This window comes from Drosophila montana, unplaced genomic scaffold (genome assembly GCF_035044405.1).
Source record: "Drosophila montana isolate Dmon_TW-CO22-7 unplaced genomic scaffold, ASM3504440v1 contig_3240_1, whole genome shotgun sequence".
Classification (NCBI taxonomy): Eukaryota; Metazoa; Arthropoda; class Insecta; order Diptera; family Drosophilidae; genus Drosophila; species Drosophila montana.
In genome coordinates, this window is record NW_026998122.1 from 57,273 (window position 1) to 81,810 (window position 24,538).

At 45.3% G+C, this 24,538-nt stretch overlaps 4 protein-coding genes across 5 annotated transcripts; 1 reads left to right on the forward strand and 3 right to left on the reverse strand.

Annotated features, from left to right (window-relative positions):
• Window positions 1–1,719: 1,719 nt before the first annotated feature.
• Window positions 1,720–6,141, reverse strand: LOC135433858 (uncharacterized). Of its 2 annotated transcripts, none has more exons than XM_064690140.1 (5): window positions 5,948–6,141; window positions 5,341–5,833; window positions 2,976–5,278; window positions 2,067–2,264; window positions 1,720–2,004 (listed from the first exon to the last, which is right to left on the reverse strand). In XM_064690140.1, the coding sequence occupies exons 1-5, from the start codon at window positions 6,011–6,013 to the stop codon at window positions 1,774–1,776; spliced, it is 3,291 nt and encodes a 1,096-aa protein (XP_064546210.1). In that variant the 5' UTR covers window positions 6,014–6,141; the 3' UTR covers window positions 1,720–1,773. The 2 variants fall into 2 exon arrangements, with proteins under 2 accessions (XP_064546210.1, XP_064546209.1); XM_064690139.1 differs by having other exon boundaries at window positions 5,341–5,839.
• Window positions 6,142–6,646: 505 nt separating this feature from the next.
• Cdc5 (cell division cycle protein 21) lies at window positions 6,647–9,465 on the forward strand. The gene is made up of 4 exons (XM_064690279.1): window positions 6,647–6,801; window positions 6,868–7,133; window positions 7,198–8,642; window positions 8,702–9,465. The coding sequence occupies exons 1-4, from the start codon at window positions 6,757–6,759 to the stop codon at window positions 9,403–9,405; spliced, it is 2,460 nt and encodes an 819-aa protein (XP_064546349.1). The 5' UTR covers window positions 6,647–6,756; the 3' UTR covers window positions 9,406–9,465.
• On the reverse strand, window positions 9,403–9,929 carry Roc1b (Regulator of cullins 1b). The gene has a single exon (XM_064690281.1). It carries the CDS (start codon window positions 9,864–9,866, stop codon window positions 9,471–9,473), a length of 396 nt encoding a protein of 131 aa, XP_064546351.1. The 5' UTR covers window positions 9,867–9,929; the 3' UTR covers window positions 9,403–9,470.
• A 738-nt stretch (window positions 9,930–10,667) lies between these two features.
• Window positions 10,668–24,473, reverse strand: Ptpmeg (protein tyrosine phosphatase Meg). Its single transcript, XM_064690278.1, has 10 exons — window positions 24,070–24,473; window positions 17,338–17,744; window positions 15,824–15,931; window positions 15,667–15,759; window positions 15,461–15,602; window positions 14,535–15,396; window positions 12,408–13,087; window positions 11,729–12,347; window positions 11,483–11,660; window positions 10,668–11,414 (listed from the first exon to the last, which is right to left on the reverse strand). The coding sequence occupies exons 2-10, from the start codon at window positions 17,485–17,487 to the stop codon at window positions 11,325–11,327; spliced, it is 2,922 nt and encodes a 973-aa protein (XP_064546348.1). The 5' UTR covers window positions 17,488–17,744; window positions 24,070–24,473; the 3' UTR covers window positions 10,668–11,324.
• Window positions 24,474–24,538: the final 65 nt, after the last annotated feature.

Here is a 24,538-nt window from a genome sequence, read left to right on the forward strand (position 1 = left end):
ACACAGCGAGTTATTTTTGCTAGACTCTATAACTTATACTCTCCTCCTCCTTCTCCTCTTTAACTCTTGCAGACAAAGAATCGCATTACTTGCTTAGAATATAAATAATCTTTTTATAGAAATGTAAATCGAATATTTTAACAAATGTAATTCGATTCAGTATTTGAATGCATTTGGTTTAAGATCGGGCTTTAAACGATTTATAAATCAGATATTTTGTAGATTTTACAAAAAATATATGCTGCAGTCTATCTATAAACCTTAACTATAAGATACCCGGTTAGAGTTACAGGGTATAAGAATGCAGCTTAAGTTTTTGAATGCAAAATGACATTTTTTTGAATTATTCAGTTGGACTTTCTATATACATCGGACTATCTAATTTATGTGTATAGCATATAAGTCTATGTGAGGAATTATTAGCAAATTGAGTCTTGGTGCATAAACTATTTCTATTCCGATTTCTTGCCGCATATTACACATCTTTACACTGTGCGAAATTAGCATATATTCATAACTTGTACTCTTTATGTGAAATATGCTAGGATATTTTTTACTGCAAAGTGATGCTGAATTGAATTGCACACAGAACCCCGCAAATCGGTCGAGTATATTTAATGCGAGAGTAATCGATCTGGAATTAAGCACTTAAGGGCCGTATGTCTACAAGGCTTACCACTTTTTAGAAATTCTTGAAGTCTAATAACCCCGCACTCTTTGGTTTTTCATTCTTGTGCAGTCAAGAGATTAAATCGAAGAGAGTATTATTATTTTTCCATGGCATTTGTTACGCATAGAAGGAGTTATCTCCGACACCATAACGTATATATACTCGAGATCAGCTTCTGTCTGTCTGTTTCTATGCGAACTTCTCACATTTTAAAATTTATCTTCCTGAAACTTCGCATAGGTCCGTCTTTCCGTTGCAGGCAGTACATATGCTGGAATCGGAATGGAACGGATTAATATATTATAGGAACAATCAGTCTAAAAGTAGTTTATGTTTTGAAAAACTTTGATTAAGATATTTTGATATTTCCACTATGCTCCTCATATAAATGCAAAATCTTATCAGCATCGGACCACTTTATCATATAGAAAATATCATCAAGAGGCAAAAAGTCTACAAGTGCATTAAAACTTCGGCGTGCCGAAGATATCTTTAAATTCTCATTGTATTTATATTTATATTTTGGTAAAAACTCGCTTAGTTATTAAGTTGTTTAAAATTTTGTAACAATTTGTATAAAATTTTAAAAGGATTTTCGTTTTTTTTTAGTTCTTTTGATATACATATTTACAATAACAACACCAAGTTATATACATTTAAGAATCCACATATTTACACTTTGCAATTATAAATGGCAATTGCTGTGAGAGTTAACTTAAAAGATGTTCACATTCGTATATTTCTATATCTTATATAGTATAAAAACGTACAATCTTCGAGGCACTCCGAAGCCAATTGAATCTTTGCAAACTTTATTGGCAATAAAATATTGTTTGTTTTGTTTTAGAGTCAACATGAACAGCTTGCAAGCATAGATCGCTTCGTTTGAAAAGATTTAAAAAATTTTTGGACATAACTAACATTGGTCAGTATATTGTATATATATATAACTGATATATATATATATAGGTTTGGTATAAAAAGTTCTATAAGCTACACTCAGCTTGTGACCAACCCGCGGCGCCAGCACTTTGTGTGTTGCTTTGGTAAAAAAAAAACTTATATATGTCTGATCTGATTCTTAGCAGACATATATGATATGCCTAGACATTTTGAGCGTTATTTGGCAAGTCTGGCTGCTTGCCACTTGTTGTGGAATGTGCTAGCAGGAGGCTGCTTTTCACTTTGATCTTTGTGGGCTCGACTGGCGCAGCATGATATTTGGCCTGATGGACCAGCAGCAGGCCGTGATTGACGCTGGAAAATTTGCACACATTGCATTTGTATATGATGGTAGACAGCTCCAGCTCCGGATGCACTTTCTGCAGATGTATCTGCAAGGGCAAGCAATTTATATATATAGCTATACAACTCGAGTGTTCGATTATGGACCTACCCGATAGGCGGTGCTCTGTATGGCGCGGAAATCGCAATGCGGACACGCATAGCGTTTGGCCTCCCGATGTGTGGCAAGATGACGCCGAAAGGCGTTGTGGTCGTTCGCCTCGTGCTCGCACTTCTCGCACTTGAAGCGCTTGTTCGCCTGGTGGCTGCGCATGTGCAGCTTCAGGCTGCTCTTGGAGCTGAAGACGCGCTGCAAGCATAACGATTAAATAAATAAGAAAATGTTTATCCAACAAAAAGTATTTTTACAGAGATTTAGAGAAGAGTCTGAAGAGGTTTGAATGAATATATAAAGGTTCCATTCAGTTTATTCAGTTTCCAGATTTTCGCCCATTTTTCGCACCTGATTTGTTTTATTCAAATTCGATGAAACAAGTATTCATCAACGGACAAATATATAAGTTTCGCCCATACGGATTGGATAGGATTAACGAAAAGCGTGAAACACGTATGCAGTGAATTTTTCACAAGGATCTTTGAAAATAAGTTTTAAGTGAATCGGATGTAAAACCAAAAAAGATTCATTAAAGCGTTTTACAACAATTTTCCGCATTTGCGGGTGGAATTCGGCAAAATGTGGATACTACAAGAGGCGGAAAATATGTCTACAAAAATTTATCACAAGGATCTTTAAAAATAAGTCTGAAGAGAATCGCTTTTAAAACCAATAAAAGTTCATAAATGCGTTTTCCGCTTATTTTCCACACTTGTAAGTGGAATTCGCCAAAACCCTGGGTATTACGAAAAGCGTGAAATATTTCTGAGATGTGTCGGATGTTTTTCACCCATATTTCACACTTGTGGTGAAAATCATGCTTACATCCGGTTTGGGCTCTGAGTTAACCATCAATCAGTCAGTCAGTCAGTCAATCAGATTCGATTATTACAACCTAGCGCGTACCTGGCAGGTGGGGCATTGCGGCTGCTCGTTGCGCTGCTTGCACAGATGCTCGCGCAGAGTCTTGCGATGCTTGAAGGCGGCGCCGCAGTCCTCGCAGCGATGGAGCACCGGAAGCATTGGAATCGTCTGCTGTTCGCTGAGGCACGGCTTGGCCATGCCCAGGCCCTGGGTGCGATGCAGCCGTCGATGGTTCTTCAGCTGTTTGGTGTTCTTGAAGCCCTTGCCGCACTGCTCGCACTTGTAGTTGCGCTCCTCGGAATGGATCTTGGCATGGGTGTTCACCAGGCGCGAATAGATGGGCGTCTTGAAGCTGCACAGCTGGCAGCAGTAGAGCTCCATGTCGATGGCGTGTGTGCGCCAGAGATGCGTGTGCAGGCAGTTCCAATTGCTGAACTGCGTCGACCTGCACTCCGGACAGATCATCGGCTGCGCCGAGCCGAGTGCGCCATTATGACAACGGCCATGGTACTCCAGCGTCGCCGGCGACTTGAACCGGAACATGCAGCCCTCCACAGTGCATTTGCCGCCCTCGAGCGGCTGAGCTGTGCCCTGTGCCGGCCGCCGCTTGGCCTGGCCCGCCTGCTTGGCGCCATAGGGACGGCCGCGCACCGAGGTGCCGCCAGCCAAAGGCTGCTGCTCCACAGCAGCGGGCAGCAAATTGTTGGCCACATAGATGCGAGCCGGCTTGTCGGTGCCAGTTTGAGTGGGCGCAGGCGCGGCCGTGGGCTCGCCAGCTAGCGGCACCAACGGCGGCACAGGCAGACCGCAGAGATTATCTGCAGGCGCAGCAGGACTCGCTGCCGCATCGGGTGAGCCAGTGACAGGGACCAGGGGCGGCACACTGCCCGAGCTGGGCGGCTGCTGCGCATAAAGCTGTGGAAAATCTTTTATTAGAATATCCTCGGCATTGTGCGGCAGCTCCAGCTGTGCGGCCTCCTGATCCGCTTCGGTGGCTGCTATGCCCGCCTCATCTATCCAGGGCCAGCCCTCTAGATCCTCGGCCAGATCGTAGTTATCATCATAGCTCAACGGTGCTGGCGGCGGCGGCGGCTGCTGCTGTGGGAAATCAACCAGCGACGGCTCCAGCGTGACGGCAGCTGGATTAGGCGGCAGCTCCAGTTCACGATTGGGCACAATCAGATGCTCCACCTCGTTGCGGTTCATCAGATTCAGCTCGTCCACGGTGCGCAAATGCAGCGTGCCACGCTGCGGCGCCTTCAGTATGTCCACGTTCTTGATGAAGATCTTCTGCTTGGTCGTGCTCGTCGTCGTCGTGGTTGCTGCTATGCTGGCCGCAGCTGCCGCCACGGGCAAATAGTTGTTCAGCTGCGTGTTAAGCTCGTCTGCCGTTGGCATTGGTCCTAGCTCCGCCAGCTGCTCGCTGGCTAGCAAATGCTGCTCTTGGGTTGGCGGCGGTGTGGGCTCCGTTACCAGCTGCACGCTTTGCTCAAAGTCCACGCCGAAGTCCAGATCCAGAGCGCTAAAGTTGTGGCTGCTGCTGCTGGCGGTGCCTGCACCGCTCAGCACAGAGTCAAAATTGAACGCCTCGCTGCACATGCTGGCCAGCGGCGCCAGGGCCGGCTCAAAGCCGGGCAACGGAACAACCGGACCCGTGGGCGTTAGCAGGGTTTCGGCATTAAAGACCTCAGACGGACTGGGCACAGTCGAGGCGGGCGCACCGCTGAAGCCCATGCCGGGCAGCAGCATCGGCTCCTTCAATATGTCCACATTGCGTATATAGATCTTGGGCTGGCGCGGCTTATCCGCCTCCGCACCGATCACCATATTGTTGCTCATCATCAGCGCGGGCAGCGACGGCAGCTGTTCCGTTCCAGCGCTGGGCATTGGAAAATCAAAGGGCAGCAGCGCCGGCTCCCGCAGCACATCGACGCTTTTGATGGATATCTTTTGTACGGCCGGCTTTTGGACGATTGGCGCAATTTGTTGTAGCTCCTGCTGTTGCTGCTGATTGGCGCAATCGTCAGCGTCGTCCACATCATCGAGCAGATCTAAAATATTGCCATCTGACGACGACGTCAACAACGGCAAAAAGTCTGGCAGTTGATTCACATCCGGCTCGCGATGCGGCTCCCGCAGGCAGTCCACGTTCTTGATGAAAATGCGGCTTTTCGGCGGCAGCTGCTGAGTCTGTGCCTGCGCCTGATGTGGCTTCTTGGCAGACGGATCGCCGGTTTTGTCTGTCAACTTGAGCAGCAGCGTGGAAATCTCGCGCGGCTCCAGCCGATGATCAGCGCTGAGATGCAAATTGAGCACGTCCACGTTGTAGAATATATTCGCGCAGCCTGCACGGATAAATGATAAAGGGCTATTAGTTGCAGAGGTGGGAACTTATTGGCACACTTACCTGGACACTGAAGGCGGCGCTGTGCATCGATGCCAAAGCAGCTGCTGATGTGCGTTTGGGTCTTCAGTTGACTGAGGCTAAGGAACGGGCAGCTCGGACACTTGTTCAGCGGCAAATCCGCGCAACTCTCGCTGGCAATTGTCTTGGCCGTGGGCGGCGTAGGCGTGGCATTGCTGCGATCCTTGGCAGCCGCCTCGGCTAGCTCCGATTTGATGAGCTCCGCCTCCGACTTGATCTCGGCCGTCTTGCGTCGAAAGCCATTGCGATAGCTGCGGCTCGACTCGGGCTGCTGCTGCAGATCGGTTGTGTGTATCTGCACAAAGGGTATGCAGCTGGCCTCGCCGATTCCAGTGGTGCTCTTGTGCGTCGTCGCGGCGGCTGTTGTCGTTGTCAGTGGAATGCTTAGCAGAGCGGAGGGGTCGTCATCGAATAAGCCGGTGAAATTGTCGTGCTCCAGGGCGTGTATGGGCGTTGACAGCGACAGCTCGGCGTGCTGTAGCTGCAGCAAAACAACAACAACAACGGACGCATGGCGAGATCAACTAACACTCACACACGAACACACACACACACACTTGCAACAAGAAACAACTGGCAAAGTGCTCACCTGGCTGCCCACGGTGCCGTAGAAGCTCGAGAAGGCCACATCCGCATCGGTCATGTTGCAATGCATTCGGAATTGGAATTGTTTATAATTGCATTTTCGCTAACTTCGCATTACATTTCGCTTGGAAAAGGCTGTGGCAGTAGCTGATCTGATATCATATCAAAACATCTGATAACAACAACTGCAAAAACAAAAACAATTGCAGCGCATCGATATACCCATTTAAGTCTATCGAAAGTCAGCAGAAAAAAAAATACCACGACACCGATAAATACTGCTGTCATCACTAAGAGTAATCAACTCTACAAGATTACGCTGTTATCGATTTGTTAGAAATATAAGAGCGATGCATTAGCTCTAGTTTTTATAGCTCCATATGTCTGGCATTATGCTCACCTTGCGTTTATGTCAATGTTTTTGCGTTAGAAATGTTTCATAATTTTATTAGTGTTAAGGGCTATTGAGCTATAATATTCTTATAATTTTTAATTAATTTCTTTCCTTTATGTTTTTTATAATTCAAAATTAAATGATTCAGATATGGTCAATAATGACGTCAGAGGTAGATCGACTTTATGAGATTCTGCACAGCCTAACAATTATCGAACTAAGTAGTTCAGGAAAAATTCAGTATTTTCACATAACTCGAAAAATATCGTTTACTTCTAGTTCGCAGTGCAACAATCGATTGTAAATATGAAATATATTTTTCGCATCTCTAGCGGCCGCCGACAGCGCAAAGTTTGCAGAATAATTTTTATGGTTTTCAATTTTTAGAGCGTTAGAAAAAATTTAAACAGGACGACAAAATGCCGCGTATTATGATTAAAGGCGGCGTTTGGCGCAATACAGAGGTAAGTCAAAATTGTGAAATTAAACGTTACCTTTTAAGTCAAAACCACGCTCTGCTCTCTTTTCAGGATGAAATTCTCAAAGCGGCTGTCATGAAATATGGCAAAAATCAATGGAGTCGTATTGCCTCGCTGCTGCATCGCAAGTCGGCCAAACAGTGTAAAGCACGTTGGTACGAATGGCTCGATCCGAGCATCAAGAAGACCGAATGGTCGCGCGAGGAGGACGAGAAGCTCCTGCATCTGGCCAAGCTGATGCCGACGCAGTGGCGCACCATCGCGCCCATCATTGGACGCACTGCAGCACAGTGCCTGGAACGCTACGAATATCTGCTGTAAGTGCAAAATGTTTCTGTGATTCAGTTTTTATATCGGTGTTTTTTTATGTATTTATCCCAGTGACCAGGCGCAGCGCAAGGAGGATGGTGAAGACACCATGGACGACCCACGCAAACTAAAGCCTGGTGAAATTGATCCCAATCCAGAGACAAAGCCCGCCCGGCCCGATCCCAAAGACATGGACGAGGACGAGCTGGAGATGCTGTCCGAGGCACGCGCCCGTCTGGCCAACACACAGGGCAAGAAGGCCAAGCGCAAGGCGCGCGAAAAGCAGCTGGAGGAGGCACGTCGCCTGGCCACGCTGCAGAAGCGTCGCGAGCTACGTGCCGCCGGTATTGGCAGCGGCAATCGGAAGCGCATTAAAGGCATCGACTACAATGCAGAAATACCTTTTGAGAAGCGACCGGCGATTGGCTTCTATGACACATCCGAGGAGCATCTGCAGAAGCAGGATCCGGACTTCAACAAGATGCGCCAACAGGATCTGGATGGTGAGCTGCGCTCCGAGAAGGAGGAGCGTGAGCGCAAACGCGACAAGCAGAAGCTGAAACAGCGCAAGGAGAACGAGGTGCCGTCGGCCATGATGCAAAACCTGGAGCCGGAGCGTAAGCGTTCCAAGTTGGTGTTGCCCACGCCGCAAATTTCCGATATGGAGCTGCAGCAGGTGGTCAAGCTGGGCCGCGCCAGTGAGATGGCCAAGGAAATAGCCGGTGAGAGCGGCATCGAAACAACGGATGCACTGCTGGCCGATTATTCCATTACGCCCCAAGTGGCGGCCACGCCTCGCACTCCAGCGCCCTACACGGATCGCATTATGCAGGAGGCACAGAACATGATGGCGCTTACCCACACTGAGACACCGCTCAAAGGAGGCCTCAATACTCCACTGCACGAATCGGACTTCTCGGGCGTGCTGCCCAAAGCGGCGGCCATTACCACGCCGAACACGGTCATTGCCACGCCTTTTCGCACACAGCGTGAGGGCGGGGGCGCCGCAACGCCAGCGGGCTTCCTAACGCCCGCCTCGGGCGCCTTGCTACCCGTGCTGAAGACCGGCACAGCTGGTGGCACCGGAACGCCTGCTCTCGTGCGCGACAAGCTTAGCATCAATCCGGAGGAGAACATGGGCGTTACGGAAACCCCAGCGCTCTTCAAGAACTACCAGAAGCAGGTGAAGTCAACGCTGCGCGAGGGTCTGGCCACGCTGCCAACGCCACGCAACGATTACGAGATTGTGGTGCCGGAGCAGGAGGACAGCGAGCCCATGGAGACGGGCACTGAGCCTGCCATAGAGGATCAGGCGGATGTGGACGCACGCCTGCTTGCAGAGCAGGAGGCGCAGCGCCAGCGCGAGCTGGCCAAACGCTCGCAGGTCATACAGCGCAGCCTGCCCCGTCCCACCGAGGTGAACACCAAGATCCTGCGGCCGCAGTCCGAGAAGCAGAACCTAACCGAACAGCAGCAGGCCGAGGAGCTGATCAAGCACGAGATGATCACCATGCAGCGTGAGTAGTGTGATAATCCCATCGAGAAATTATCCACCTCAAACCGTTTCCTCTTTCAGTTTATGACTCTGTGCGGGATCCGGTGCCGGGTCAGTCGCAGCACAAGCTGGAACAGCTGCAGAGCTACTTCAAGGCCAATCCGTATGAGGAGATATCGCAGGAGGAGCTGGCCGATGCCAAACAAATGCTAGCCGACGAAATGGAGGTTGTGAAGGAGCGCATGTCCCACGGCGAGCTGCCGCTAGATGTTTACGCGCAGGTGTGGCAGGAGTGCCTCGGCCAGGTGCTCTATCTGCCCTCGCAGCATCGTTACACGCGCGCCAATCTGGCCAGCAAAAAGGATCGCCTGGAGTCGGCGGAGAAGCGTTTGGAACAGAATCGGCGTCACATGGCCAAGGAGGCTAAGCGCTGCGGCAAGATTGAGAAGAAGCTGAAAATACTCACCGGTGGCTATCAGGCGCGCGCCCAGGTGCTGATCAAACAGCTGCAGGACACCTACACACAGATCGAGCAGAACTCCCAGTCGCTGTCCACATTTCGTTTCTTGGGCGAGCAGGAGGCGATTGCTGTGCCGCGACGCCTCGAGGCGCTGCAGGAGGATGTGCGCCGGCAAATGGAGCGCGAAAAGGAGCTGCAGCAGAAGTACGCCAACCTGGCCGAGCAGCGCGATACGCTCTTCAACCAACTGGAGCTAATTACGGGCGTGCGACCAAACGCACAGCAGCTGCTCGGCGTGGACCAGGAGACGCAGTTGCAGGCCTAGTCTTAATCACTAGAATTTTAATTTTTCCCAAACAAGCATAAATACAAATACGTTAATTAATCAGCCTAGTGGCCATATTTTTGGTAGACCCACTCCTTGTTGTCCAGCGGGCAGACGTGACGCGTCTTTAGCCAGCGCGCTATGCAATGGTAATGGAAGGCGTGATTGCATTCGCCCCAGGCGACGGTGCACTCATCCTTGTTGGCATTCGGATCAGCCTGGCATTCGATGCACAGATTCATGATGTGATTCCGGCAAATGGCGCAATTGTCCACGGCCACATCCCATGACCAATGCGCATGCGCCACCCACTTTTTGACAACGAAACGTTCCGCTTTCTTCTGGCCGCCGCTGCCGGACGCTATATGGTCCTCGTTGAACTCCTCCAGGTCATGGAAATCTTCGGTTTCCTCCACTTCCAGCTCATCGGTTATGGATCCATTTTTGTTACAAGTTTCCATTTTTTTTTCTGTTTTATTTTACAGAAGATTTAGGTGATATTTTGTATATTAAGTAATTTTTATACAGAAAATTTAAGAGCTTCATTTGGAAAAGGATATCAAAGCTTGCTGGGCTTCAGTTCTTGGGGAAAGGTAGGCGGGTGGGTAAATGGGTTAGATTATCAGGTCAACAAATAAACCAGGTCAGTCCCTGAAGCCGCACGTTTTTGTTTCTTGATAGAATAAATCCTATATTAAACTTAGCAATCAAATCCACGTTTGAAATATGGCTGGAAAAACTTGAATCCATCAAACATTTAACTAAAATTAATTCAAGACGTAGTTCACTGATTTTGAAAAATCGACAGGTACGGATGGAAAATGGGTGAATAGCTATATAGTAAAATTTCAAGAAAATAAATTGGACCGAGCCTGCTTGTACGTGCTAGTTCATCATATGGTATTATAAGTATATAAGCTATTATACTTGGTTAATTTTGCGTTGAAATTCCTTGATAGTTATGTGGCGGATAGTATATCAAAAGGTAATCTTGTATTCATCTTGACGATGTGGCAGAGCTGTGCCCTCTAGTAGTAACTAGACTTTTTATGACTGGCTGGACAGGTCTCCTAGAAAGTTGCTTAGCCTCCACTGTAAGGCCGAGCGAGCTATTTCAATATCAAGTTCGGGAGTCTGCTCTAGATCTTCAAGGAATAGTTTTTCCTGGTCATCTAAGTATGTTTTTAGACTTCGTCCATATAATTTTGATAAGTGCCAATTGCTCATGTCAACAGGTTCCTAATTAACTATTACCTTAACTATTGTTACATTTGTTTAATAATATTTATTTAGCTCTGATTTTCAGCATAAATACATATATGTATACGAATTTAATTTGGTGCTAAAATACTAACAGTTTTTACTTCTCATTTGTTTTTGTTATTAGTTATTGTTTATAGATATATTCTCTGTAATTTCCACCTTGGGCGATGGGTATATAAATATGCAATTTCTTTAATACGCTTAACGCTTTTCTTTTGTATACTTGAATTAGGTAGTTTTGTTCTCATTTTGTGTTGTTTTCTTTTTTTTTGTAAAATTTAGAATTGGTTTTCTTACGAGATTTTCAGCAGCACTTGCGTGGATTATTGCCCATATTTATGTGTTATACAGAGTTGATTATGCAATACAAGAATGATACATACATACACACACACTATATATATAATTATATAGACACAATAATGATAATAATAAACGTAATGATATAGAGCATAGATACTAATGGGCATGTATGTATGTATGTCTACGGGGGGTTAACTAACAATAAGATTGATTCCATAAGTGTATAGTATAATATATATGCATATAGTAAAGATTGAGAAGAATCATAAGCGTCTTGCAAGACGGGATATAGGGAGGAAGATTTGTATTTAGATTGTCCGCTAGTAGAACTTGGAAAGGGCAGGGGTCCGGCTCTAATCGTCATCATCGTTGATGGCCGCGCTGCTGCGCGATATCTTCATGTAGGCCGCGCAAATGCATTCACATACAAAGCGATATTGACTCTGAAAGGGATTTAGAGAATATTGAGCTAAAGATTAACCAGTCATGAATGGCTACCATATACACTTACCACATTCTGTACCATGCAGGCGCGTTGGTCGCGCATGGTGCGCACAATGTCCAGCGGATAGACGGGCTCGCGCGCCTCCATCAGCGCCAGAGCCGTGTCCATTAGTATGAGCACGCCGGTGCGTCCAATGCCCGCCGAGCAGTGCACAATCACGGGCGGATTGGCAGCGCTGATGCATCTGGAAGGGTTGATACAAATTGAATTAAGCCCTGCTCCTACATAAACTCCATATATATAATAACTTACTGATGCACGCTGGTGGACACGGGCGTTTCGTCCTCGGGCGTGGCGCCGTTGCTGGCCGCGCACTTGCGCTCGCTCATCAGGCCGCCATTCTCATCCGCATCGGCGTCGAGCAGGCGCACCTGCTTCAGGCTCTCCTCGATCTCCTGGAGCAGGGTGCGATTGCGTGCGGCGCGGACGCGTTCCGTAAACTCCAGAAACAGATTGGGATCGGAGGGTACACAGTGGTCGGGCCAGGCGAGATATTGCATGTGATGAATGTGCCGCTGCTCGTGCTTATCCCGCAGCACAAACTCACGGAAGACAAAGCTGCCCGTCTCGTCCGGTTTCTCGCTGAGGCAGCGCACCGAAAATCCATCGCCCAGCTGCAGCTCATCGCCCGTCACGGGCCAGTATTGGTGGCACTTCTGACGTCCCGCCTCCATCACGGTGGTCAGCATCACCAGCAAATGGCTGCTCTCCTGCTGCACCATGCGCCAAAAGTCCGTTGTGGTGCTGGCCAGCGGGCCCTGTGTGGCAATATACCGATTGACGCCGCCTCCGGGTATCTCCATGTTCACATAGTTGGCATTGATATAGTCCCCGGTCAAGGAGTTGACCAACGAGACGCGAGTGCAGTCATCTGGAAATATAAGGAAAGATTTAACAGAGTTTTCCCAAGGGGTCTGTGACTTGTACTTACAGGGCGAAATGTCCCTATAGCGATTCTTGGGCGCATTCGCAGCCTTGCGTGCTTCCGTAATGGCCAGATCGGGATTCTTGCGATACATGAGCTCGTACTGGGCGAGCAGGGCGCCCGAGGCGAGACCATCGCTGAGCAACAGCAGGCTCTGGGTGAAGAGCGCATCGCCGTCGAGCAGATTCGAGTGCGAGCCAATCTCGTCAGACTCGGGCACATACTGGTACAGCGGCTCCTCCTCCATCAGCAGCGGCGCCGAACGCTTGGGACGCACCGTCAGCAGCAGCTCGCCGCTTGACTGGTGCCGGCAGTCGCGTATCATGGCCACCACCTGCTCGTGCCGCAGGCCGTGCACATCGCGCCCGTTGATCATGAGCACCTCGTCACCCTCGCAAACACGCGGCGTGCAGCGATCGGCGGGCGTGTGCGGCACCACCTTGGACACCTGCACGGGCAGACTGAGATCCACGCCGCCCTTCACATTGAAGCCGTAGCGGCCCTGCTCATCGGCCAGCAGGCGCATGGTTATCAAATCGCTGCCGCTCTCCGGCTGGCCCACTGCATCCGCTATGGTTGTGGGCAGCAGCAGGGGACTGTGCTGCCCGGAGCTGTACGCGGGCGGCATGGGCGAGGGCGTGCCGGACTCAAAGCGTCGCGTGCATTGCTCAATGAAGCCAACATCGCTGCCGAGAAATGAAAGAAATGCGAGATTAAAAACAAGTTTAAGTGTGGGGCCTCGACTAGGAGTTATCCCGTCTGCTAGAAGTATATATTCTAACAAACACACTGCTCTAGTAGACCAGAAAATAAACATTTACTTAAATTACAATTATTAATATTCATCTCAATATATTAAACTGTTTGTCCTGGCTGACTAACTGACTCACTGTAGTTACCATATGTGATAAAGGTGCACGTTAAGACGAAATTCCAATCTATTTTCAAAGATATATACGAAAATCATTTACGACGTGTTTCACTCTTTCCGCAGAATCCAAGCAGCCACGGTGGAAATTGCGATAAGTCTTAAGCTTGCATATATGTATATGTATGCCTGTTATACAAGTATGCATGTTTGTTTTGTATGTATGCAAACATGCATGCATGCGTACATGTATGCATACATGCCGGAATACATACATACACAGATACATACATATCTACACACATACGTACATACATACGTACATATGTACATACACACATACATACATACACACATACATACATATGTACACACATACGTACATATGTACATACATACATACATATGTACATACATACGTACAAACATGCATACATGCATACACACAGAAAACACCACAAAAAACCACACAAAAAAAAACCACTACGCTGCTGGCAAAGCACGAAAAACTGCAGAGCCTACTTGAATTCTTGAGAATCGAGGAGGAGAGCACTTGGTAGAAATATGCTTGGCCTGCGTTTGATATTAGAAAACAAACATGCATGCATGCATGCATGCATATATGCATAAATGCATGCACACACAAACACACACACGCCCACACACACACACACACACATACAAACACCCACACAAACACACACACATATATAATACTTATATGCCTTAGGGCAAAATGCTTTTATTATTATAAATAACTAGCGGGCCTTGCCCGTACCATTTGTAAATGAATTTTAACCATGAATACTGCTGCCAGATTTAGATGCCAAATTGATTTAGAGGCCAGGCCACTAACAAAGAGCCAAACCTCATGAAAATCTGATGAGATTTCACCGAGTTATGGGAGTGGGAAATATCGACCTATGTCTATATAGCTAGTCAGACAAGACAAATAGTTTTTTATATAGAGATATTGACATGGCCAGCTGAAAAGCTACGAACGCTTCTTATACAATTTTATTGAAATATGTGAAAATCTCTTTGACTTGGATGAATTTATAAAAATCGCATAGAAAGGCGATTCGTTGGTGGCGTGGTAAAAGCGTCTTAATACACATTTTGTTTTAAATTATAGAAAGACAAACGGAAATCGACTCAGCTTATTTTACTGATCAAGAATATATATTCCTTATAGGATCGTAATCGACGCCTTCTGCCTGTTAGCCCAGTTTAAATGAGTTTATAGTGAAAGGGATATAACTTACAGCTGTATATCGTACTCATCGCTGTGCTGCTCCCAGGCTTTGCGCGGCATGGCGTCCGCCTGCTTGGACGTAACCTTGGACGTGTCATGTGGACGGCTCGTTTTCGTGATGGTCAGTATGGTGGATGCGGACGGTTTGCCGTTGTGCGAAGCGGCGCTATCCGAGCCGCTGCCAGTGCCATTGTGCAGCAGCTGAGGCGTGCCATCAGCGGAACTGCCGCCGCCGGCGCCACCTGCTCCGCTAGCTAACAGGCGCTTGCTGGGCGAGCGCACGAAGACCTTGTGTATGCGACCGCGCTGCTTGGACTCCTGCACGGCCTGCAGTTCGGTGCGGCCCGAATAGTAGAACTTGCTGCCCAGGCTGATGTTAAGGAAGCGCGACAGGCGATGCGGACGCTTCAGGCGGAAGAAGCTGTGATGCTCGACGCAGGATTTCCAGAGAGCCTTCGCGTGCTTGTGGCTGGTCATGCCGAAGCCGAGCAGCGTGTCGTAGCTCTCGCTGGGCTCGCGGCGCAGCTGTATGAAGAAGTCCTTGCGCTTAAAGGACACCTTCACCATTTTGCTCCACGAGAAGGTGTTGATGCGCAGCGCATGCTGAAAGACCAGCAGACCCACCGCGGAGACGCCCAGCTGCAGATCCTTGCCATTGGAATCGGTGGCCTTGTGCAGATCAATGCCATACAGCTCCAGACGCTTGCCATGCTCCAGATAATTGTATTCCGCATCCGCTGGCAGCTGGCCGCGATGCAGCTTGTGCAGCTCACAGATTTTACGTTCCGCATCCGGCGTTTGCTCCGCCAGCAGCTGCAGTCCGCTCAAGTAGCCCGTCTGATGCTCCGCCGCATTGAAGTCGCCCAGCTCAGCTGCGGGTTAAAAGCGAAGATGAGCTCAGATAGCGGGGATTGGATTTGGCATTAGGCTACTCACACTGCACCGTGTAGCTGGCAAGCAGGCACTGGGTGTTGCTGGAGCAGGGCAATTGGCCCAGCAATATGTTGCGCTTGATCTGCAGATAAAACTGGTAGCGTGTGAACTCCTCCTGCAGCCGACTGGGATCGCTTACATAGAACTGCGGAAAAGAAATTTGTATTAGTTTAATTAATTAATTAACATTGGCTGAGTTACTCTCCCACCTTAACCCTAAACTCTAATAATGGAACGGCATCGTTGTCGAGCGAGAGGCTGCTGCATTGCTTCTTGAATTGCTTCTGTGCGTCCACCCATCTCTGCAAATTGATCGATTCGTATCAGCTTTGAATGCATTTGAAATGTATTCATTTATTCACTTACCACAACATCACCGGGCTTCTGTGGAAACAACAGACCAAAGTAGTCCCTTTCGGATAGCTCGAGATAGTGGAAGACCTGATCCAATAGCTCAGAGCCTTTCGCACGTTTCTGAAATCATAAAAAGTGAAAGTTGAATTAAAAACTGATGCAGATTAAATCTTTAATTTATGGAAAAAAATACTTATGAAAAACCATTTGATTTATTGGGAATTAACTCACAAGCGAAACTACAGCAAAGTGAAACTAAGACGGAATGCTTGACAATTCCACCCTCAAGGGTGGAAAATACAGGAAAATCTGTTGTCTACAACTTATATCGGATTTAATCCTTTTCTCATAGATCAATGCATCATACTCAATTTTCAGCTTTATATCAAAAATAAATCGATACTTTTCTCTCATTTTAACGAATCCACCCGCACAGGTGAAATTTGGGTGGAAAACTAAAATTTGCAAATTACACGGACCGTAACAGTGCCTGATATTTCTGCTCTCTGCTACTTTCTTTGCTATTAAAGCACAGACTCATTTACTTCGGCCTTGACAGTTTTCTGTCACAGCCAAGTATTTTCATGCTTAAAAAACCCAATGATATACACCCAAATTTCACCATTCACCGAGTTTTTCTTTGTTTAGTTGACTAACTGTGAAATGACGCTAATTTGGCTGCAATTTGGTGCCCAGATCTTAACTCAGCTACAGCTTAATCATTATTTTCATGTTCAGCTTGGGGGGCAACGAGTCGTGTTGTAATTAAGAAAACAATGCGAATGGCTCTTGGAGAAGTGCGTGTCTGACTGAGAGTTTGTCCGTCTGTCTGTCTGTCTGTTTATCTGACTGTCTGTCGAAAGTGAAGATGCGAAGCACTTCACAAATTCAATATTCAAGTGCAAATGGAGGAGGAGTTAGGGTAAAAATATACAAAAAACAATGGCTAATAAAGATAGGTAAGTAACGCACGACAAGGCGACTTTCTATGCTGCCGAGGTCTTTGATTTTTTTACACAATTCGCAATTATAATTATTATGCGAGCGAGTGGAACGCAACTATTGATTATACAGCTCAAGTGGGCGTGGGTGTTCGAGTGGATGTCGAAATACAGTGAAAGCTCGCCGGGAAGGCCAGCTTGTTCTGCTGTGGAATAAGTACGCTTAAAAGACATGTGTGGAAGAAAAGCTGAAAAGTGTAGGAAAGAAATGTCGATGCAGCTTTTCTCCTCAGAGTGAGGATTAAGAGCAAAGCATGTTCTTCGAAAGACTTGGTAGTCTGTCAGGCTTGGAAATGGTGCATCTGGCTCTTTGCATCGACTGCACCATTTAGTTTTAGGGATTCTAGGAGTCTCTTTTAAATGTCTAGGAGTCAATCCAATCCCAACCCCTGCCCCTCATATACACTATCAGGCATGAATCTTCGACTGAACTCGAGAATATTGAATTTAAAAAGGGATTTCCCTAATGGACTTAGGCTAAGCCCTAAGGTGCCTATTCGTTATTGGAGCCTTCACAGTACTCACCTCGATCCGAAAGGTGTGCGTGATGTCATCTAGGAAGAGTACGGTGACGCATTGCTGCCGCTGTTGTTTCTTGTCGCGCGCCAGTTCTGTGGATGCGCCGCGTTGTCGATAGTTTCTGCTCAGGTTGCTCAGGCGAAAGCGTTCAAACATGGCCCCGTTCCATACTGCCCCCAATTAATTGCTAAACGTGTGTGTGTGTGTGTGTGTATAGGTGTGTGTGTGGGTGTACGTGTGTGTGGGTGTCCGCTCCTTTTGCTGTAAGGCTCCTCTTGGCTGGCAGTTATGTTTGTTTATTCGATAAACAATGGCAAGACTTTGACTTATTGGACGTGTCGTTCACGTTATGGCTAAGACTTTGGATGGATACTCGAGTGTATACTTGACTCCTTCTGCTTCTTCTACTTTTGCTGCAAAGAGATTGAGTTACAGATAGATTATAAATGATTGCTGGTAAATTGACATATTTGGGTTGGAAAGTATCATCAACAATTGGAAATGCTTTTATTTTTATGTTGAAATGCAAATTGCTCTGCCTAATGTTACTTTGTATTAACAGAAGTGTTTACATAATATACAAATGTTAACAAAATGCCAGCGCTGTTAAATATCAAGGATTATTCTGATTATTTATATTATTGTACAGCACTTGGTTTTACTTTAATTATCAAGAAATTAAAAAAATTCTATCCGTAAAGTTTACTGTCATTAACAGAACTGGAAGTATAACATATAACTGTAAGTAACAGCACGCCAAGGCTGTTAATAAGCAGGCAATTTCATACTGTATACTATTCATAAATCTAACTGAATTGCTATCGGAACATTCGCATTTCGTATTACCAATGTGCACTCATTTTATATGTGGCGCAATATTTGTGTTGTACTTGACTTTTCCCCTGTTTTGGCTGGTTTTCTTGCTTGTTTTGGCTGGGGGCTGCCAGCCGGAAATCGTGTATTAATATAGAACAGAGAGCACATAAATATCTTTATCTGTCACATGTACAAAATACTTACGTATGAGCGCAACATTTGTATTTGCTACAACTAATGGCATATACCTAAATAGCCATCGATGTGGGTGTGGGGGGTGTGTGTGTGGGTGTGAGTACTTAATACAAAGAATAAGTGCTAAAGAAAGAAGTCGCACATTCATTTATTCCAGGAAACGCCAACTAATTAACCTTTCACTTTATATTTTTATAGAATATTAATCTAAGTGGGAGACAAATAAGAGCCCCTAAATTGATTCTCAGAACGAATTATAAATTATATGCCTTGCAAGTTCGTGTAGTTTTGTTTTCAGCTAATGCTTAAGGCAAAAAAACTAAATAATTCGATATTTATAGCTAGTTCGTACATCATTTAAAAGCTTATAAGCCAATTACACGGCGCATCAATCATCAGTGAAGATAAGTACTATATCGACACACGCACACATGTATGTATATGTGTGTCTTATCTAACACACACATACGCACATGAATGTGTGCTCCATTGAGTCAATTGCGGCCAAGACAAGTCGAAGGAAGTCCAAGCAGAACGAGACGAAGACGAAGAGAAAGAAACAGTTATTAGTCACTCGCTACACTTGTCAATGGTTTGTCTACGCAGTGTGTGTGTGTGTGTGTGTGAGCTTATGTATGTGTGTGTAGGTGTGTGCGTGTGTTGTTCGCCAGCGCGTGAAAATATGCGCCGATTGTGGCCTAAGGCCCAGTGAAGACCTTTGGGCCAAACGTTTGTCATGTGAAATGGTGAAGTGTATTTCCCTCACGCACACACACGCACACCTACGTACACACTCACACACGCACACACACTCACCTAAGCAATACACCGCCCAAAGTAAACAATGACAAAATACGAAGAGTCAAAGGGAGTGTGAACCGTGGGAAGCTAAGTCTGCCCGAATGCTGAATACCCTTACAAATTGTACAAAAACATAAATCGAAGTAATTTTATAGCCACGAAAACATTTGGTGGGATTACAATTTATATATCTATACTTAGACACACAACGATACTTCATTTTCAACCGATTCTTCCATTAGCAACAGGTTATTTAGGATATTTGAGGGTTACATGAATCTTGACCAAGAATACTGTTGCCAAATTAAGAGGCTAAACCATGAACAAAGAGTCAAGCCTCGTGAAAATCGCTTGAGTTTTGATACAGTTATAAGGGTGGGAAATTTCGACCAATTGTTGTTAATGAGATGCTGTTTAAACTAGAAGCATGGGAACATATTAAAGCTCACAATTAAAAACCAAAATTATTTTTAATACAAAAACGCAATTCTCGACCGACTATGCGCTTTTAGAGCTACATATATAAGATTCCAGTCATTTCCAGGAAAAGTACTGCCTGCCACAAGAAAGGATCTTTATTTCACTAAGATATATATATGTATATATAGGACTCAGCTTGTGGTTCGGAACATGAATATATACACTGTAGGAGGAGTCGTTGCCTTCAATGTTAAAATATAAAAAAAAGTTTATGGAAAATTAAATTGATCGGAAATTCAAGTCTGATAAAGAAATCCTTTTATGTGCGAGCGTTTGCTGTATTTATATAGTATCTATATATATCTATATCTATATAAAGTATCTATCTATCTATATATATTTATATACATATATGCTGATCGCGAGATACGCTTACAAAATCTACATTGTTTCTGTTTTGTTAATTATCTAGCTATTCCATTAGCCTATTATGCAAATTTCTGCCTCCCACCTGGTTACTCAGTAGGTTAAGCTGCTTACGCAGCGGGTGGGGGGTGGCAAGGTGTTGGGTTTACTTTTAATTCCGTTTCGTTATCAGCAAATGTATGCAAATTTGTTAGGCACACGAGGCCGAAACCCCCAAAGACCCCCAAAGGCCCCTATCCAGTTTGTTAATGGGTCGATAATTTTGTAGATTGCGCTCAACAGGTTGAAGAACAGTCAACAGAAAATATAAACATTCAAGAGCGCAGCAGTCTACAGTGCACGACTAGTTGATACCCTGTAGACAATTAAGAGATGTCGTAAGAAAATAAATAAATGAAATACATAGATGAATAAAATGTTGTACATTTAGGTTATATAATCTCCGTGTTATGATTGAAGTACTCTGACTGAAAATATATATTTATCGATTTCACTAAATCGAGGAAAGTAATCGATAATATTAAATGCCGCAAATGACGAAGAATCTATGAAGCTTCTAGTCTCTTAGACAGACAGATGGAAATGGATCCCTCTGATCCTGAACGGGAATACAGTGCATATATATTACAGGCAGTTACATACTTCAACAACCCCATTTTTGTTTTAAAAATCTATTTTTCGTTTGTACAGGGTATACCGAGGTATAACGAGGTTGCGTCATTTGCTCCGGTGACGCCCACAAGGCCTCCAATCGCCCCATTTCAGGGAACTGGCGACAATGCGAGAAGCGACAATCGACATCGGTTGTTGGCCATATATGAACGGGAAGCCTTATAGACTCGTTCCGAGTCGACTCGATTCGATGCCCGTTGTGGTTATGACGGCTTTTGTAGTTACCTTTGCTATACAAGGTAAATGCAAGTCTGAAGGGGTTTCGGGTGGAGGGGTGCTCAGGTGTGCGCTTTGTTTGTATTTATTGCGTATATGTTGTGTTTATTATTCTCTTCTGTTGCCATTAATTGAAAACGAAAACGAAATTAACAATAACAAAGAGAACAACAACAATATTTCTGGCTAAACAGTTGTATTGTTTAAAGTGCATAAACAAAGAGCTACACACACACACACACATACGTACACACATAATTATATTAAATTTATTCGCCTGACAACAAAATAAAACTTTTGGTTCGTTGACCGAGTTTTTGGGCGAACCACTTTCCCCCCCCTTTTTCTCTATGGAGAGGCGGCATCACGTTGCAAAATTTTGTTTATTATGTTTTTGTATATATGTATATATATATTTGCATATAAGTATGTGTGTGTTTGCGTTTGTATGTGTATTGTGCACATGTTTTTGCATGCAGATTTAATTTGCTTTTGTTTATTTGACCAGTTTGGCAACTGAAAACGCGACTCGAACAGCTTCCGTTAGTCACTGTGACAGTGTTGCAAAAGCTATTTATTTGTCTTAAGAACAGAACTTTGTTTTCCACTTATATTTCACCTGGGTGGGAATCTTTTCAAGAACCATTTTTGTATCATTTGTGAGAGTTTTAGTTTTAAAAGTGTATGTTCCTTTTTTATAGTTCGCAATAAATGTAAACTTAAGGATTTGTTGATTATTTTCTAAGCACACGAATCTTAAAATAATATCACAAGCAAAATGTTTATACACAGTTCTTCAGCTGTTATACGAACTTGTGGGCTCATGCATGGCGCTTAGTGTGGCTTATTCATATATTTTCAATGAAATCAGCTACTTTTTGACAGTTAACAACACTGGTTTAATTACATTGCTTACTCAACCAGTGTTTCTTTCGCATATTAAACATGCCAAGTCCCTTGTTTGACAGCTTGCGGACCAATGTGCGAGTTGTGCTTTTGCTTTGTTCGCGTGACCCGCTGAGCAAATGGGGGAAATGGCAACGTAAGCAAATCCAATTTGCTTGCTGATGCTGGAAGTGGCTAGTGGAAGGGGGAAAGGGGAAGGGGGGCAGGTAATGGTGACGACGTCGAACCGGTTGAGTATTTGCCCAGCGCTTAAAACCGAGCTCAGCTGGTCAAGTCACGTAGATTTCTTGCAGATAAAACGCGACTGCAGATGAGTCAACCCGATTAGCAAATGGGGGAATGGTAACTGGGCTGCCAAGAGGTCAAAAGGTGGACAAATTTTGCTTTCAGCTTTCTGCTCGGTACTCAACAACACGAGTGCGTAATGGAAAACGCAGGCATTCAACCTGTCACACGACGCGCTGGAAAACGTAATTTGAAACTGTAAAACACATAAATGGGAAGGTGAAAATGGGAAATAGAGTAGGCAGGGGGGGGGGGGGGGAGGGGTGGAGCTGGGTCTATCCCTGACAGCCATGCCTCCGAATGCCACTCAATTTCAATTAGGGCACATCACTCAACAGTCAAATCGCTTTTATGCCCTCATGAAGGGTATTCTACTTTTGTCTCGAAGTATGTAACGCATGAGATTCAAGTGCGATCTTATAGCATATATGGGCACACTTTTTAAAATCATTGAAATGCATTGAAAACTTTCTAGATCTTCTATTATTTTGATCCTGCCAGGGATTATGGTCAATATGAAATCGGTTAACTTCTGGATAGTCTTTAGTATATCCATCAGGGGAGAACACAGGATTACTATATAATATAGATCACATAGAAAATATAGAAACAATCGGTGTATCAGCCCAAGATCAGAATATTATCACATACATATATACATCCTGGGGTATTTAATTAAGCGAAGCGAACCCCAGTTTCTTGTTGCTCTCTTCCATCAATAATTGAAAACCTGCTGGTATTTTTAGCTATCTGGCAACCCTTATCAAAGTCAAAGCGGTCAAAGGGGGCAGCCTTTAAAAAGCTCAGAGTCTGAGCTACCCCACGTGCGGTCTTTTAAACTGATAAGCGCGGGGAGCGGGCGGGGCGGGCTGGCAAGAGTGCACAATTGAATTTGCCGTGTCAGAGAGGCATCAATAATGTTGTTGTTGTTGTTGTGGCTGCCTTCTGTGCATTTGCATTTGTTTGGTTTTATGTGCTTTATCGTTATGCGTCAGGGTTGCCATGTGTACACTGGTTAGCGGAGCAGGGGGCAGGCTGGGTGCGCACCGCTTATCGCTGTTTGCCTTTTAATTTTTATTGCTTCTGACGAACGAACGAACGGCACACGCACCCCGACAACGAGATGCTCTTATGCTATTTTTGTGTTCATGCAACAGTAGCCCCCAGAACCAAGCAGCCCCCGGGCTGCGCGCTCACACAGGCAAGCAAAGAGCACACAAACACACACATACATACAATGAGCTCTCTGCTTCTTGTGATATTCTTAATGCTCAATACGCTAGCTCTACACTTTTTGCTTTTACTGTTAAACGCTTGAGGGGGACAACCAAAACAAATAACCAAAAAAAAAATAACACAAATTTGTCTACTAAACTGTTTTCTGCTGTCCCCACCACTGCACGGCGCGGCGGCTTAAAGACAACTAATCTTATTTGCGGCGAAACTGTGCTAAGCCTAATGCGCCGAAAGAGAGTATGAAGAAAAGTGAGTGTGGGAGAGAGCTGTGGCAGCCAGAACAAGAACTAGTCCAATTAATTAAACGATTTGTAAACACAATGCAATGATTAATTGCACACATACACACAAATGCATATATGTACATACACTCACAGACGGTTTCTTCATTGCATTTACTTTTCTTCTTCTTGCCTGGGATTATTGTAGGATGTGCTAGCGTGTGTGTGTGTCAATATATGTGTGTGCGAGAGTAAAAGTACATCTCTTACTCTTTTCAAGACTGAGTTTCAAGCAAATCAGACGCTGCGACACTGAGTTTTGTTGAGTAGGCGGCATCGTCTTGAGCTGTTCATGTCTGAGACTGAGAGCAAATGTCGGGAAGAGAGCAAAATCATAATAATCAAAGGGCAGCAGCGCCGTGGCGTTGATTCTGCCTGCGGCTGCAGATAAGCGCACTCACACACACACACACACACATAGGCTGGCACGCCAGCAATAAAAAGAGTTAAATGACCCGCTTTTGACAGGAACTGCAGCGCTCACCTTCTTTCGCTGGAACTTAGGTACGTCGTGTATCGTGTGTACTCTTCTTAAACAGCAACAAATTCAGCAAACAAGAACACATGTTATTTGTAAGGCTCCTTCGTTACTTTACACAAGCATTAAAATACACACATATATTGAACAATCACACACACGCACACGGCCCGCGAGCTGTAAGGAAAACAAAAAACACACGAAAAAACGGAGCGGCAGAGCGAAGCCGCATACGAACTAAAGTTATTGAACTTGGGTGTTGCTATACGAGCCGGGTTTACATATGAAACTTGTAACGAAACCGCAAGCAATTGTGCTTTCAATAATTGAACAAAATCAACAAAATAAAATAGAATTTAATTTTTTCTCCGAAACCGAACAAACCAAGGCGAGCAGCGACGAACTAGTGATGCTAGCTGCGACGATATGTGCAGGAATATGCCATATCGATATATCGATGCATCTAATTAAACGA